The following is a 14,440-nucleotide window of genomic DNA, read 5'->3' as shown; positions in this document are numbered from 1 at the left end:
TTCCAAAATCAAGTATTGGAATATACCCTTTAGAAATCCTATTTGCTCTTTTCCTGAACGGTCAAATGTTCAATACGGATGGGCAAAGGGAAGATGCACAAAATAATAATAATAATAATAATAATAATAATAATAATAATAAAAACCAGCTAATTAAGATTAACTTCCATTACAGTCCATGTCCCAGGTCCACCTGGGACATATCTCATGCTGCATGAAAACAGGACCCAGATAATATGTACTACAAATGGGGTATTTATTTTATAAAAACAAAGCAAAATACATGCAACATTAAAAATCAATACATTGGAGCTCAGGTATTATTGTACCTAAATGTCTTTTTGTGTGTTCCTGTAAAAATAGGTATTTCCGTACTATGCATAAGTACAAAAAAGACTTACACCTGTATCAGCATGTAGATTTGGTTTAATCTTAAATGAAAGATTATGCATAGAGAGGCTGAACAGGGCTAGGAAGGGATGAACAGGATGGAACGGTCAAGCTTAGGAGAAAGATAATTGATATCCTGACCCACAACTTACAGTACCTCTGCCCTAGGGGGTAAATGAATTATTGTTGTAAAACTCACTGATACTGTACGTAATAACAAAATATCTGACACCACTCCCTAACTTACAGTAATGTAAATGGGTAAGATGGAAGTATTTTTTTTACCGACATACTGTATATTATTCTTAGTACTGTCCTGTGAGTTGATATAAACTGATTAGATCATGTGTACATTTACTCTCATATATATTGGACATCAAACTATTATACACTGTAATTATCACAAACATAGAAACCACATGAAGCATTAGTGTACAGTACAGTGAAAGAAAGCATACAGTAATTCAATATAAAGACCTATTTAAATAAATAAAAGATGTTGAGCAGATAACATACAGTACAGTATGTATCATCTAAATACGTAATATATAGAAATTTGTGGCCACAGTAACAGTGTACTGGATGGTCACATTTATCCAGCATCTGTGGTTCAACGTAAATGTTATCTCGGTGCAATTCCCTGAATATCCTCTAGGTGACACTGTATCCTTTTAAAACACATCCCAAAGTCTATTCTGTTCTGTAGCTGTGTGTGAATGAAATTAGGTTGGTCGTGCAGCAAGTGTTTCTTTCTTTGTAGGTTACCTGCATACAATAGGAAAATGGTTTTCTGCATGGTGGGTCGCAGCTTCGAACGGCAGCAGGCTGGGAGTTAGGAGAGCAACCTCCTGAAAGAAGAAAAACATCAATACCTATTAAATCCACCTTCCATCTCATTCTCTACACAGCTCTTCATCCAGTAGTCCCAAGTCTGGCTATGTTCATGTAATGACAATCAGTGATAGGCAGTGCAGGCAGAGCATCCTCTTACTGTTATAGTTGTACAGGTTGAGTATCCCATATCCATATATTCCGAAATACGGAATATTCCGAAATACGGACTTTTTTAAGTGAGAGTGAGATAGTGAAACCTTTGTTTTTTGATGGCTCAATGTACACAAACTGTGCTTAATACACAAAGTTATTAATAATATTGTATTAAATGACCTTCAGGCTGTGTGTATAAGGTGTATATGAAACATAAATTAATTGTGTGTTTGTACACACACTTTGTTTAATGCACAAAGTTATAAAAAATATTGGCTAAAGTTACCTTAAGGCTGTGTGTGAAGGTGTATATGATACATAAATGCATTCTGTGCTTAGATTTAGGTCCCATCACCATGATATCTCATTATGGTGTGCAATTATTCCAAAATACGGAAAAATCCGATATCCAAAATACCTCTGGTCCCAAGCATTTTGGATAAGGGATACTCAACCTGTATTGTTTAATATACTTTTCCAGGGACAATTTGCTGTGGGTAACTTGGAGAACTGCAATCCCCATCCTGCCATGTTTGCTGACTTTGATTGCAGGATACTTTCTTTGTATTTTTAATATTCCTACTTAATAAATGTGGAAGTACACTATAAAGTCAAGATAACAGGGATAGATATAAGAATTGCATCAAATATACACAAATTATTAATTGTATTGTGCAGTAATGAAAAACGGAAATTTTCAGGGGAAAAAACAACTCACATTGGTGGTCATTCCGAGTTGTTCGCTCGCTAGCAGTTTTTAGCAGCCGTGCAAACGCTATGCCGCCGCCCACTGGGAGTGTATTTTAGCTTAGCAGAAGTGCGAACGAAAGGATCGCAGAGCGGCTACAAAATAATTTTGTGCAGTTTCAGTCTTTCAGAGTAGCTCCAGACCTACTCAGTGCTTGCGATCACTTCAGACTGTTCAGTTCCTGTTTTGACGTCACAAACACGCCCTGCGTTTTTCCTGGCACACCTGCATTTTTCCGAACACTCCCTGAAAACAGTCAGTAGACACCCAGAAACACCCTCTTCCTGTCAATCACTCTACGGCCAGCAGTGCGACTGAAAAGCATCGCTAGACCCTGTGTAAAACTACATCAGTCGTTGTATTAGTACGACGTGCGTGCACATTGCGCCGCATACGCATGCGCAGAAGTGGCAATTTTTAGCCTGATCGCTGCGCAGCGAACGAAAGCAGCTAGCGATCAACTCAGAATGACCCCCACTGTCCCAGTGATTTAGGGACAGTTGGCAAATATATAATTGTACTAATAGCTTGGACGCACAGAGGTGTTACAAGTAGCTGTAAAACACACATCCCACCTGTTCTAATAGAGGCAGGACAGTGCCAGTTTGAGGACTCTGGACCTAATTCATGTATGTAAGGAACTGCACAGCCGCAAGGAAGCAGATGTGCAATTCAGTGTAATGAATATTCAGATGCAGCAGGAGGCGTCTGTAGGAGATAGATGCCTCCTGCATGTACTTGCGAGACCCGATCCAAACACCCAGGACCATTCAAAGTCCCTGGACCCATCACACCTACAAAATGGAATGAAATGCCCCCATTTTGAACAGTGCCTCTGCAATATGTTAATCATACTGCGGCTGCCAGGGGGCTGCGACTTGTTCTGCACATGTTCTGCGCATTGTGACTGTGCGGCCCTACAACCACTGGATTTGTATGTACTCCATCGGTTTAGGCCCTCTGTCCCTCCATCACGATTGGGCTTTATAGATTATAGAGTTGATTTAGCTTAATTTTAAAAATATTTGACCTATTTTTTTGCTTCCTCCACTTTTATAAGATTTCCAAACTAAATCTGCCAGAAGTCATCATAGGATACCGTAGTTTTGCTGGAGGGCACAGACATAGCTATCACATTTTGCTGGAATAGGCAGAAACATTGCTGAGATACTGTTGGGAATGGAGATATGCTGGAATAATGCTTGGTGCGGTTTAGCTGTCACTAGTATAAACAATGCAGTGAGAGGGTAATGGGGCTGTCTCATGCTCCACATTCTCGCCTCTGAGCACACACCATGCTGCTTTACTGCATAACGTTTGTTATGGTTTATCTTGCAGAATCAGCTTGTTGCCTTCTTCATACTGATTATTACTTGTGTACACCACTGTAAATAGCAAGGCCAATGACTCTGTCTGGAAATAATGGAAGACCATTTACAAATATGCATTATATCACATATAATTGCCAACTCTTGCTCACTTTTCAGTGTCTTTAGAAAATATAGGGAAGATGCATAAAGCCTACTAAAGAATGGAGAAGAGGAGATGTTTCTCAGGTTCTAGCTATCATTTATCAAGTACATTTTATAAAATGATAGTTAAAAGCTAATTGGTTGCTAATGGCATGGCTGATTAAGGGCCACATTTGTATGTACCTCATGTCTTGACCTGTTTTTTTTTTTCTTTTTACTGTACCGTTGAATGCACTTTGGGGGTGATTCAGATGTGGTTGGAAACAGCATCTTTGCTGCTCACTTGGAAGCATCAGCAATGATAAGATATGTAATGTAGCAGGAGGCATCTGATATACGTAGACTCCTCCTGCATGCATGTGTGATCCTCTGCTGCGTCTGAGGATGCAGCATCGGATTACATGAGACACCATTCACCGGCTGAGTAACCCATAAGACTATGCAGCTCCGTCGATGAGGCCAGGAAATCTCCATCAGAAGACGGAGACCCAACCTCTGCACTCCCAGAAAAGAGAGACAGCATGCATCTATTTTGTGAAAAAGAGCACTTCACCGCCCCCTTCCTACCCCCCAAACACCTGTCAATCTACTGATGTCTGCAGTCATGGGGCTAAATTTGATAGCCCATCTGAGTTGCCACAGGTGCAAGACATTCTGCGAGTCTGCCCGTTTCTTTAAAGCAGCAATCATTTACATAATCAGGTGGCTGCTAAGGTTCTTAGCCCTAAAAGGTTAATATCTTTTTTTATCTGTAATTCATTTAATATGTAATTAATATAGAAAAAAAAAACATTAATCTATATGTCTATTGTTTGAAAAAAATGTTTTATTTAAATATAGATGATGATTGATAGAAAAATAAACAGGACTGCATTGTTACATGTATAGCTAAGATCATTCTTAAAAGGAAACACTTGGTAAATATTTTCTTAGGCGGGGTCTACCCTTAGCTGTCGCTCTAGTACAGGGATGGGGAACCATCGGTCCTCCAGCTATTGTTGAACTACACATCCCAGCATGCCCTGCAACGGTTTTAGCATGGCCAAATAGCAAAACGGTAGCAACTAGCAAGGCATGCTGGTATGTGTAGTTCAGCAACAGCTGAAGGGCCGAAGGATCCCCATCCCTGCTCTAGTATACTGGGAGAAAAGGCTTAATTCTCTCAGTAAGTAGATCCCTCACTACTGCATACCTCCCAACTGTCCCGATTTTCACGGGAAATTCCATTTTTTGGGGGTCTGTCCCGCTGTCCCCCCTGCAGGCTGCAGTGGCCCGCGGTGGGGGGCAGTTGGGAGGTTCCCTATCACTCACTTCTCTGCTTAGTTCAGAGCAGAGCAGCGTTGAATAGACGCTGTGCGCATGCCAGAGAGCCAGAGGGACTGGGGGCATGGCCAGCAGCTCACAGAGCGCTGGCCGTGCCCCCACTGTGACAAAATTGGGAGGCGTGGATTGCGAGTGCATCATTCACATGAAGCCATGCCCCTTTCCAACAGGCCACGCCCATTTTCAGTGTCCCTCCTAAAGAGCTCGAGATGAGGAGGTATGCTACTGTGAAAAAATTAAAAGGCAGGAAGGGAATAAACAGCACTGAAGCACAACTATTGAACGACATTTACATAATACAGGTTGAGTATCCCATATCCAAATATTCCGAAATACGGAATATTCCGAAATACGGACTTTTTTGAGTGAGACTGAGATAGTGAAACCTTTGTTTTTTGATGGTTCAATGTACACAAACTTTGTTTAATACTCAAAGTTATTAAAAATATTGTCTTAAATGACCTTCAGGCTGTGTGCATAAGGTGTATATGAAACATAAATGAATTGTGTGAATGTAGACACACTTTGTTTAATGCACAAAATTATAAAAAATATTGGCTAAAATTACCTTCAGGCTGTGTGTATAAGGTGTATATGTAACATAAATACATTCTGTGCTTAGATTTAGGTCCCATCACCATGATATCTCATTATGGTATGCAATTATTCCAAAATACGGAAAAATCCGATATCCAAAATACCTCTGGTCCCAAGCATTTTGGATAAGGGATACTCAACCTGTAGTATCTCCATTACGTACCTGTAACATTTATCCCATCTGAGCGCTGGCACCAAACTGTTCTTTTATTGTCCCTCCAGGGGCTCATCTTCCACGTGTATTTGAAACATTTTCCTCCTGCGATAAAACACACAAATTATAATTTTAACAATTCTGCTCCTTCACCTGTGAATCAAAGGCTTTGGATTTCATCGACTATATTTTTCCAAAACATAAACCTTCAGCTGTCGTTAACTAATAATGTGAAACTGGTGAAACGGACAGACTATATTATATTTTGGGAACAAAATTTGTGTGTGAGAAACTGTGTTCACAGATTATTAATGAATACTGAGTCAGGGCAGGCGAATAACTGAAATGTATTCCAGCAATTATGAAAGATTGGATCAGTGTTGCCAATTTCTGAATCTCAGCTGCATGCACTGCTGCCAAATGTGTCTCTGTAGGAATTGGAAAATAATTGCTATGTCATCATTGAAATTCTTTAAAAAAAACCCATATATGAGCTTAACACATACTTGTCCACAATTCCGAAACCTCCGGGAGACTCCCGAATTAGGAGGAGAGTCTCCCAGGTCCCAGAAAAGTGGGCAATTTTCCCGCAAACTTGCAGACCCCATTGCTTACTGGTGAAAGTGGTTGGGGCAAGAGGCATGATGACACAATTTGTTATGAATTGTGTGGAGCCACTAAGATGTGGTTCAAAGCATCACTAACTCACATCCTGCCCACCTAGTCAGTCCTCTCCAGGGAACTACTAGGGAGGAATTTATGGCTTCACATGGAGGAACAAATACAAATGTGCTGTAGCCCACATCAACCAGTCAGATGCCAGCTTTCATTCTTTATGCTTCACTGGAAAAATCACAGTAAATATCTAATTGGTTGCCATAGGGAGGTGGGGGGAGGTGCTGCAATCTCATCATTATGGCTCCTTCCCCTACTGCTCAAAGTCACGATTTGCAACATTTTACAGTGGGAGAAGGGACTATATTAACGCTATTTAATGCTACTTGCATCATACCACCCTCAGGCATGTAGAAGACTGGTCCACTATTTAGAGAATCTGAGAATCCTCAGAAATTTAGGACTCTCCTGGACATTATGGGAGAATTGACAAGCAGGAGATACACGTTGCATTAGGTTATTAAATAAGGAAGCTCGATAAATTTATTCATTAATTTATTTTTCATGGAGTTCTCATAAATACAGTGGGATATAAAATGAGCAGAGACTCATCAGACGATGTAAAAATATTGTCTCTTCATGACTGCAACATATGTAATTAAGCATTTTGATATCTTATTATTTAAATATAAAGGTATAACTAAACTACAGTACAAAACACTCTCCCAGAATGTCTGGGAGACTCCTGAGAGAAATGGGTAGTTATGGTTCATTCAGGTGTGGTCGCAAAGCAGCTATTGTACGCACATTGGTTGACGGTTTCTTATTGCACTTGCATCTGAGCCCCACTGCGCACATGCAGCAAGTGAATTGCAGTTGCACCAAGGAATTAGTAGCAAAGTGAGTGACAGGAAGAAACCGTTTGGGGGTGGTAATGGGGAATTGTCAGGTAAATGCAGGCACGTCATGGCCATTCAGATGGCGCTCTCTGGGAGTACATAAATTAACAATTGTGATCTTACTTGCTACTGGAGAGCCATCAGCCTGTACATCTACAGAAGCACTTAGATCCGGTGACATGACCCGATTTGTGACGAAGGTACAGATATATCAGCACTTATACACAGTCAGATGGAAATTATGGGATAGAAGTGGGCGTATCTGTGCTCGGGTTAACGTCTGCCCATATTAGCATATAATCGCAATTGCATTTGGCAAAAGATAGCAATGGCAGCAGCAAGAAAGGGGGAGTGACTTTGCGGGAACGCCGCGATCACTATGCATGCCCTCATTTTTATCACTACGGCCCTGTCCCCAGCAACTCTCTCATGGTGAATAGATGCTGTGCACATGCATTTATTCATCTATTCACAGCATCTATTCTCCCAAATGCCCCCCCCCCCCCCTTTCTTGGCCCACAGATGGGATAGCGGGACATTCCCGTATAAATGGTACTGTCCCAGGAAAATCAGGACAGTTGGGAGTTATGAATTGTGGTGTTCTAGCGTTGTAAAACTACAAGAAGTCAGAGTGTATTGCCTACAAACAACTGTCAGACCCTGCTTATCAATGAGACTTTTTAGCACATTCATACAATAGGTACAGTTTGTAAATGATCACACAATCCTTATTCCAGTAACATCATTTTTGTTTGTAAAGAAGCAGAGTCGAGTTCTTTTTTCCCTACAAGAAAATATATATAACCTGTGCAGGGCCGAGTCTCAATAATGGGACTTGGACAGCTTTCCTGGTTATCTAGAGACTGCACAATAAAGGTTCTTGATCGGGTCTGCCGACCAACTGTTTCAAAACTGCGTCCATCAATGCAGGTGACCTCGCAGGAACTCCAGTGGGACCATTCCGTAAGGTGGCAATCACCTAAAGGACAAATATAATACAATCAGACATACGAATATGAGGATAATTATAATGTAATGTCTTCTCTCCCGGATAATTGAGCCCCCTGTCATGCAATTTAGAAATGTCAATGTAGATAAGCGTATCCTTGTCTGTGTAATGATACATCTGGGACTTGACACATGAGCTGGTTCAGTGCACAGTGTCTGCAATACTGAACACTGCAGAGATTTCAGAAAAATAAAAATGCAATGTGCTTCATACACAAGACAGGAACAACTTATGGGAAACAATCACCTTCCATTTTATTATAAAATCACAACACTACAGGATGGTCAAGTATTTGATTGTTACATTTAAGAATAGCCATTCCTGAATAAAATTTCTATGCTTTTTAACCTCTGTCTTTTTGACCCGTGTGTGTGTGTGTGGTTGAGAGGGGGGCTGCCAAAGAGCCGAACCCTTGCCCCCAGACTAACGTGGCAATGCTCCCTTCAGTAGAGTAGCGGAACATCTTACGAGGGGGCAAGGTGTGTGGAACAGGCATGGTTACATACTTAGTAACAGGGCCCAAAAACTCTAATAGCAAGCCCTGGTTATTACCACACTTTATTAGTAATAACAACTATAATATATAAACAATAGAAAATTGAAAAAATAATAAGAATTTACTTACCGATAATTCTATTTCTCGTAGTCCGTAGTGGATGCTGGGGACTCCGTAAGGACCATGGGGAATAGCGGCTCCGCAGGAGACTGGGCACAAAAGTAAAGCTTTAGAACTACCTGGTGTGCACTGGCTCCTCCCCCTATGACCCTCCTCCAAGCCTCAGTTAGGATACTGTGCCCGGACGAGCGTACACAATAAGGAAGGATTTTGAATCCCGGGTAAGACTCATACCAGCCACACCAATCACACCATATAACTTGTGATCTAAACCCAGTTAACAGCATGATAACAGAGGAGCCTCTAGAAAAGATGGCCCACTACAGCAATAACCCGATTTTTTTGGTAACAATAACTATGTACCAGTATTGCAGACAATCCGCACTTGGGATGGGCGCCCAGCATCCACTACGGATACGAGAAATAGAATTATCGGTAAGTAAATTCTTATTTTCTCTAACGTCCTAAGTGGATGCTGGGGACTCCGTAAGGACCATGGGGATTATACCAAAGCTCCCAAACGGGCGGGAGAGTGCGGATGACTCTGCAGCACCAATGAGAGAACTCCCGGTCCTCCTCAGCCAGGGTATCAAATTTGTAGAATTTTACAAACGTATTTGCTCCTGACCAAGTAGCTGCTCGGCAAAGTTGTAAAGCCGAGACCGCTCGGGCAGCTGCCCAAGATGAGCCCACCTTCCTTGTGGAATGGGCTTTTACAGATTTTGGCTGTGGCAGGCCTGCCACAGAATGTGCAAGCTGAATTGTACTACAAATCCAACGAGCAATAGTCTGCTTAGAAGCAGGAGCACCCAGCTTGTTGGGTGCATACAGAATAAACAACGAGTCAGATTTTCTGACTCCAGCCGTCCTGGAAACCTATATTTCCAGGGCTCTGACAACGTCTAGCAACTTGGAGTCCTCCAAGTCCCTAGTAGCCGCAGGCACCACAATAGGTTGATTCAGGTGAAACGCTGAAAACCACCTTAGGGAGAAACTGAGGACAAGTCCTCAATTCCGCCCTGTCCGAATGGAAAATCAGATGAGGGCTTTTACAGGATAAAGCCGCCAATTCTGACACGCACCTGGCCCAGGCCAGGGCCAACAGCATGACCACTTTCCATGTGAGATATTTTAACTCCACATATTTAAGTGGTTCAAACCAATGTGACTTTTGGAACCCAAAAACTACATTTAGATCCCAAGGTGCCACTGGAGGCACAAAAGGAGGCTGTATATACAGTACCCCTTTCACAAACGTCTGAACTTCAGGGACTGAAGCTAGTTCTTTTTGGAAGAATATTGACAGGGCCGAAATTTGAACCTTAATGGACCCCCATTTCAGGCCTATAGACACTCCTGTTTGCAGGAAATGTAGGAATCGACCTAGTTGAAAATTCCTCCGTCGGGGCCTTACTGGCCTCGCACCACGCAACATATTTTCGCCAAATGCGGTGATAATGTTTTGCGGTTATATCTTTCCTGGCTTTGATCAGGATAGGGATGACTTCATCCGGAATGCCTTTTTCCTTCAGGATCCGGCGTTCAACCGCCCTGCCGTTAAACGCAGCCGCGGTAAGTCTTGGAACAGACAGGGTCCTTGCTGGAGCAGGTCCCTTCTTAGAGGTAGAGGCCACGGATCCTCCGTGAGCATCTCTTGAAGTTCCGGTTACCAAGTCCTTCTTGGCCAATCCGGAGCCACGAATATAGTGCTTACTCCTCTCCATCTTATAATTCTCAGTACCTTGGTTATGAGAGGCAGAGGAGGGAACACATACACTGACTGGTACACCCACTGTGTTACCAGAGCGTCTACAGCTATTGCCTGAGGGTCCCTTGACCTGGCGCAATACTTGTCGAGTTTTATAAACATGTGGAAGACTTCTGGGTGAAGTCCCCACTCTCCCGGGTGGAGGTCGTGTCTGCTGAGGAAGTCTGCTTCCCAGTTGTCCACTCCCGGAATGAATACTGCTGACAGTGCTATCACATGATTTTCCGCCCAGCGAAGAATCCTTGCAGCTTCTGCCATTGCCCTTCTGCTTCTTGTGTCACCCTGTCTGTTTACGTTGGTGACTGCCGTGATGTTGTCCGAATGGATCAACTCCGGGTGACCTTGAAGCAGAGGTCTTGCTGAGCTTAGAGCATTGTAAATGGCCCTTAGTTTCAGGATATTTATGTGAAGTGATGTCTCCAGGCTTGACCATAAGCTCTGGAAATTCCTTCCCTGTGTGACTGCTCCCCAGCCTCGCAGGCTGGCATCCGTGGTCACCAGGACCCAGTCCTGAATGTGCGGCCCTCTAGAAGATGAGCACTCTGCAACCACCACAGGAGAGACACACTTGTGCTTGGTGACAGGGTTATCCGCTGATGCATCTGAAGATGCGACCCAGACCATTTGTCCAGCAGGTCCCACTGGAAAGTTCTTGCGTGGAATCTGCCGCGTGGGATTGCTTCATAGGAAGCCACCATTTTTTCCAGAACCATCTCATTGATGTACTGAGACTTGGCTCGGTTATAGGAGGTTCCCGACTAGCTCGGATAACTCCCTGACTTTCTCCTCCGGGAGAAACACCTGTTTCTGAACTGTGTCCAGGATCATCCCTAAGAACAGAAGACGAGTCGTCGGAATCAGCTGCGATTTTGGAATATTGAGAATCCAATCGTGCTGCCGCAACACTACCTGAGATAGTGCTACACCGACCTCCAACTGTTCCCTGGATCTTACCCTTATCAGGGAATCGTCCAAGTAAGGGATAACTAAAATTCCCTTCCTTCGAAGGAGTATCATCATTTCGGCCATTACCTTGGTAAAGACCCGGGGTGCCGTGGACCATCCATACGGCAGCGTCTGAAACTGATAGTGACAGTTCTGTACCATAAACCTGAGGTACCCTTGGTGAGAAGGGTAAATTGGGACATGAAGGTAAGCATCCTTGATGTACCGAGACATCATGTAGTCCTCTTCTTCCAGGTTCGCAATCACTGCTCTGAGTGACTCAATCTTGAATTTGAACCTCTGTATGTAAGTGTTCAAAGATTTTAGATTTAGAATCGGTCTCACCGAGCCGTCCGGCTTCGGTACCACAACAGTGTGGAATAATACCCCGTTCCCTGTTGCAGGAAGGGTACCTTGATTATCACCTGCTGGGAATACAGCTTGTGAATGGCTTCCAAAACTGTCTCCCTGTCAGAAGGAGACATCGGTAAAGCCGACTTTAGGAAACGGCGAGGGGGAGACGTCTCGAATTCCAATTTGTACCCCTGAGATATCACCTGAAGGATCCAGGGGTCTACTTGCGAGTGAGCCCACTGCGCGCTGAAATTCATTGAGACGGGCCCCCACCGTGTCTGATTCTGCTTGTAAAGCCCCAGCGTCATACTGAGGGCTTGGCAGAGGCGGGAGAGGGTTTCTGTTCCTGGGAACTGGCTGATTTCTGCAGCCTTTTTCCTCTCCCTCTGTCACGGGACAGAAATGAGGAACCTTTTGCCCGCTTGCCCACGAAAAGACTGCGCCTGATAATACGGCGTCTTCTCATGTTGAGAGGCGACCTGGGGTACAAAAGTGGATTTCCCAGCTGTTGCCGTGGCCACCAGGTCTGAAAGACCGACCCCAAATAACTCCTCCCCTTAATAAGGCAATACTTCCAAATGCCGTTTGGAATCCGCATCACCTGACCACTGTCGTATCCATAACCCTCTACTGGTAGAAATGGACAACGCACTTAGACTTGATGCCAGTCGGCAAATATTCCGCTGTGCATCACGCATATATAGAAATGCATCTTTTAAATGCTCTATAGGCAATAATATACTGTCCCTATCTAGGGTATCAATATTTTCAGTCAGGGAATCCGACCACGCCAACCCAGCACTGCACATCCAGGCTGAGGCGATTGCTGGTCGCAGTATAACACCAGTATGTGTGTAAATACCTTTTAGGATGCCCTCCTGCTTTCTATCAGCAGGATCCTTAAGGGCGGCCATCTCAGGAGAGGGTAGAGCCCTTGTTCTTACAAGCGTGTGAGCGCTTTATCCACCCTAGGGGGTGTTTCCCAACGCACCCTAACCTCTGGCGGGAAAGGATATAATGCCAATAACATTTTAGAAATTATCAGTTGTTATCGGGGGAAAACCACGCATCATCACACACCTCATTTAATTTCTCAGATTCAGGAAAACTACAGGTAGTTTTTCCTCACCGAGCATAATACCCCTTTTTGGTGGTACTCGTATTATCAGAAATGTGTAAAACATTTTTCATTGCCTCAATCATGTAACGTGTGGCCCTACTGGAAGTCACATTTGTCTCTTCACCGTCGACACTGGAGTCAGTATCCGTGTCGGCGTCTATATCTGCCATCTGAGGTAACAGGCGCTTTAGAGCCCCTGACGGCCTATGAGACGTCTGGACAGGCACAAGCTGAGTAGCCGGCTGTCTCATGTCAACCACTGTCTTTTATACAGAGCTGACACTGTTACGTAATTCCTTCCAACAGTTCATCCACTCAGGTGTCGACCCCCTAGGGGGTGACATCACTATTACAGGCAATCTGCTCCATCTCCACATCATTTTTCTCCTCATACATGTCGACACAAACGTACCGACATACAGCACACACACAGGGAATGCTCTGATAGAGGACAGGACCCCACTAGCCCTTTGGGGAGACAGAGGGAGAGTTTGCCAGCACACACCAGAGCGCTATATATATATATACAGGGATTACCTTATATAAGTGTTTTTCCCCTTATAGCTGCTGTATCTTTAATACTGCGCGTAATTAGTGCCCCCCTTCTCTTTTTTAACCCTTTCTGTAGTGTAGTGACTGCAGGGGAGAGCCAGGGAGCTTCCCTCCAACGGAGCTGTGAGGGAAAATGGCGCCAGTGTGCTGAGGAGATAGGCTCCGCCCCCTTATCGGCGGCCTTATCTCCCGTTTTTCTATGTATTCTGGCAGGGGTTAAATTCATCCATATAGCCCAGGAGCTATATGTGATGCATTTTTTGCCATCCAAGGTGTTTTTATTGCGTCTCAGGGCGCCCCCCCCCCCAGCGCCCTGCACCCTCAGTGACCGGAGTGTGAAGTGTGCTGAGAGCAATGGCGCACAGCTGCAGTGCTGTGCGCTACCTTGCTGAAGACAGGACGTCTTCTGCCGCCGATTTTCCGGACCTCTTCTGTCTTCTGGCTCTGTAAGGGGGCCGGCGGCGCGGCTCTGGGACCCATCCATGGCTGGGCCTGTGATCGTCCCTCTGGAGCTAATGTCCAGTAGCCTAAGAAGCCCAATCCACTCTGCACGCAGGTGAGTTCGCTTCTTCTCCCCTTAGTCCCTCGATGCAGTGAGCCTGTTGCCAGCAGGTCTCACTGAAACTAAAAAACCTAAAACTAAACTTTTCACTAAGCAGCTCAGGAGAGCCACCTAGTGTGCACCCTTCTCGTTCAGGCACAAAAATCTAACTGAGGCTTGGAGGAGGGTCATAGGGGGAGGAGCCAGTGCACACCAGGTAGTTCTAAAGCTTTACTTTTGTGCCCAGTCTCCTGCGGAGCCGCTATTCCCCATGGTCCTTACGGAGTCCCCAGCATCCACTTAGGACGTTAGAGAAAATAAATATTTTCAATCTTTCTGTTAAGTGATAC

General features: G+C 44.2%; 1 protein-coding gene across 5 annotated transcripts in view; it reads right to left on the bottom strand.

Annotated features, from left to right (window-relative positions):
* The window catches only part of THSD7B (thrombospondin type 1 domain containing 7B), a 1,210,507-nt gene that overhangs the window by 17,120 nt on the left and 1,178,947 nt on the right, over positions 1-14,440 (bottom strand). For all 5 annotated transcript variants that reach the window (XM_063933719.1, XM_063933721.1, XM_063933718.1 and 2 more), the window contains 3 exons: positions 7,991-8,164; positions 5,681-5,776; positions 1,156-1,238 (listed from right to left, as the gene is read on the bottom strand). In XM_063933719.1, coding sequence (XP_063789789.1) covers positions 1,156-1,238; positions 5,681-5,776; positions 7,991-8,164 — 353 coding nt within the window. The remainder of the gene's footprint in view (positions 1-1,155; positions 1,239-5,680; positions 5,777-7,990; positions 8,165-14,440) is intronic.

Source organism: Pseudophryne corroboree, chromosome 7 (genome assembly GCF_028390025.1).
Source record: "Pseudophryne corroboree isolate aPseCor3 chromosome 7, aPseCor3.hap2, whole genome shotgun sequence".
Taxonomy (NCBI): domain Eukaryota; kingdom Metazoa; phylum Chordata; class Amphibia; order Anura; family Myobatrachidae; genus Pseudophryne; species Pseudophryne corroboree.
This window is presented reverse-complemented; position numbering and strand designations above follow the sequence as displayed.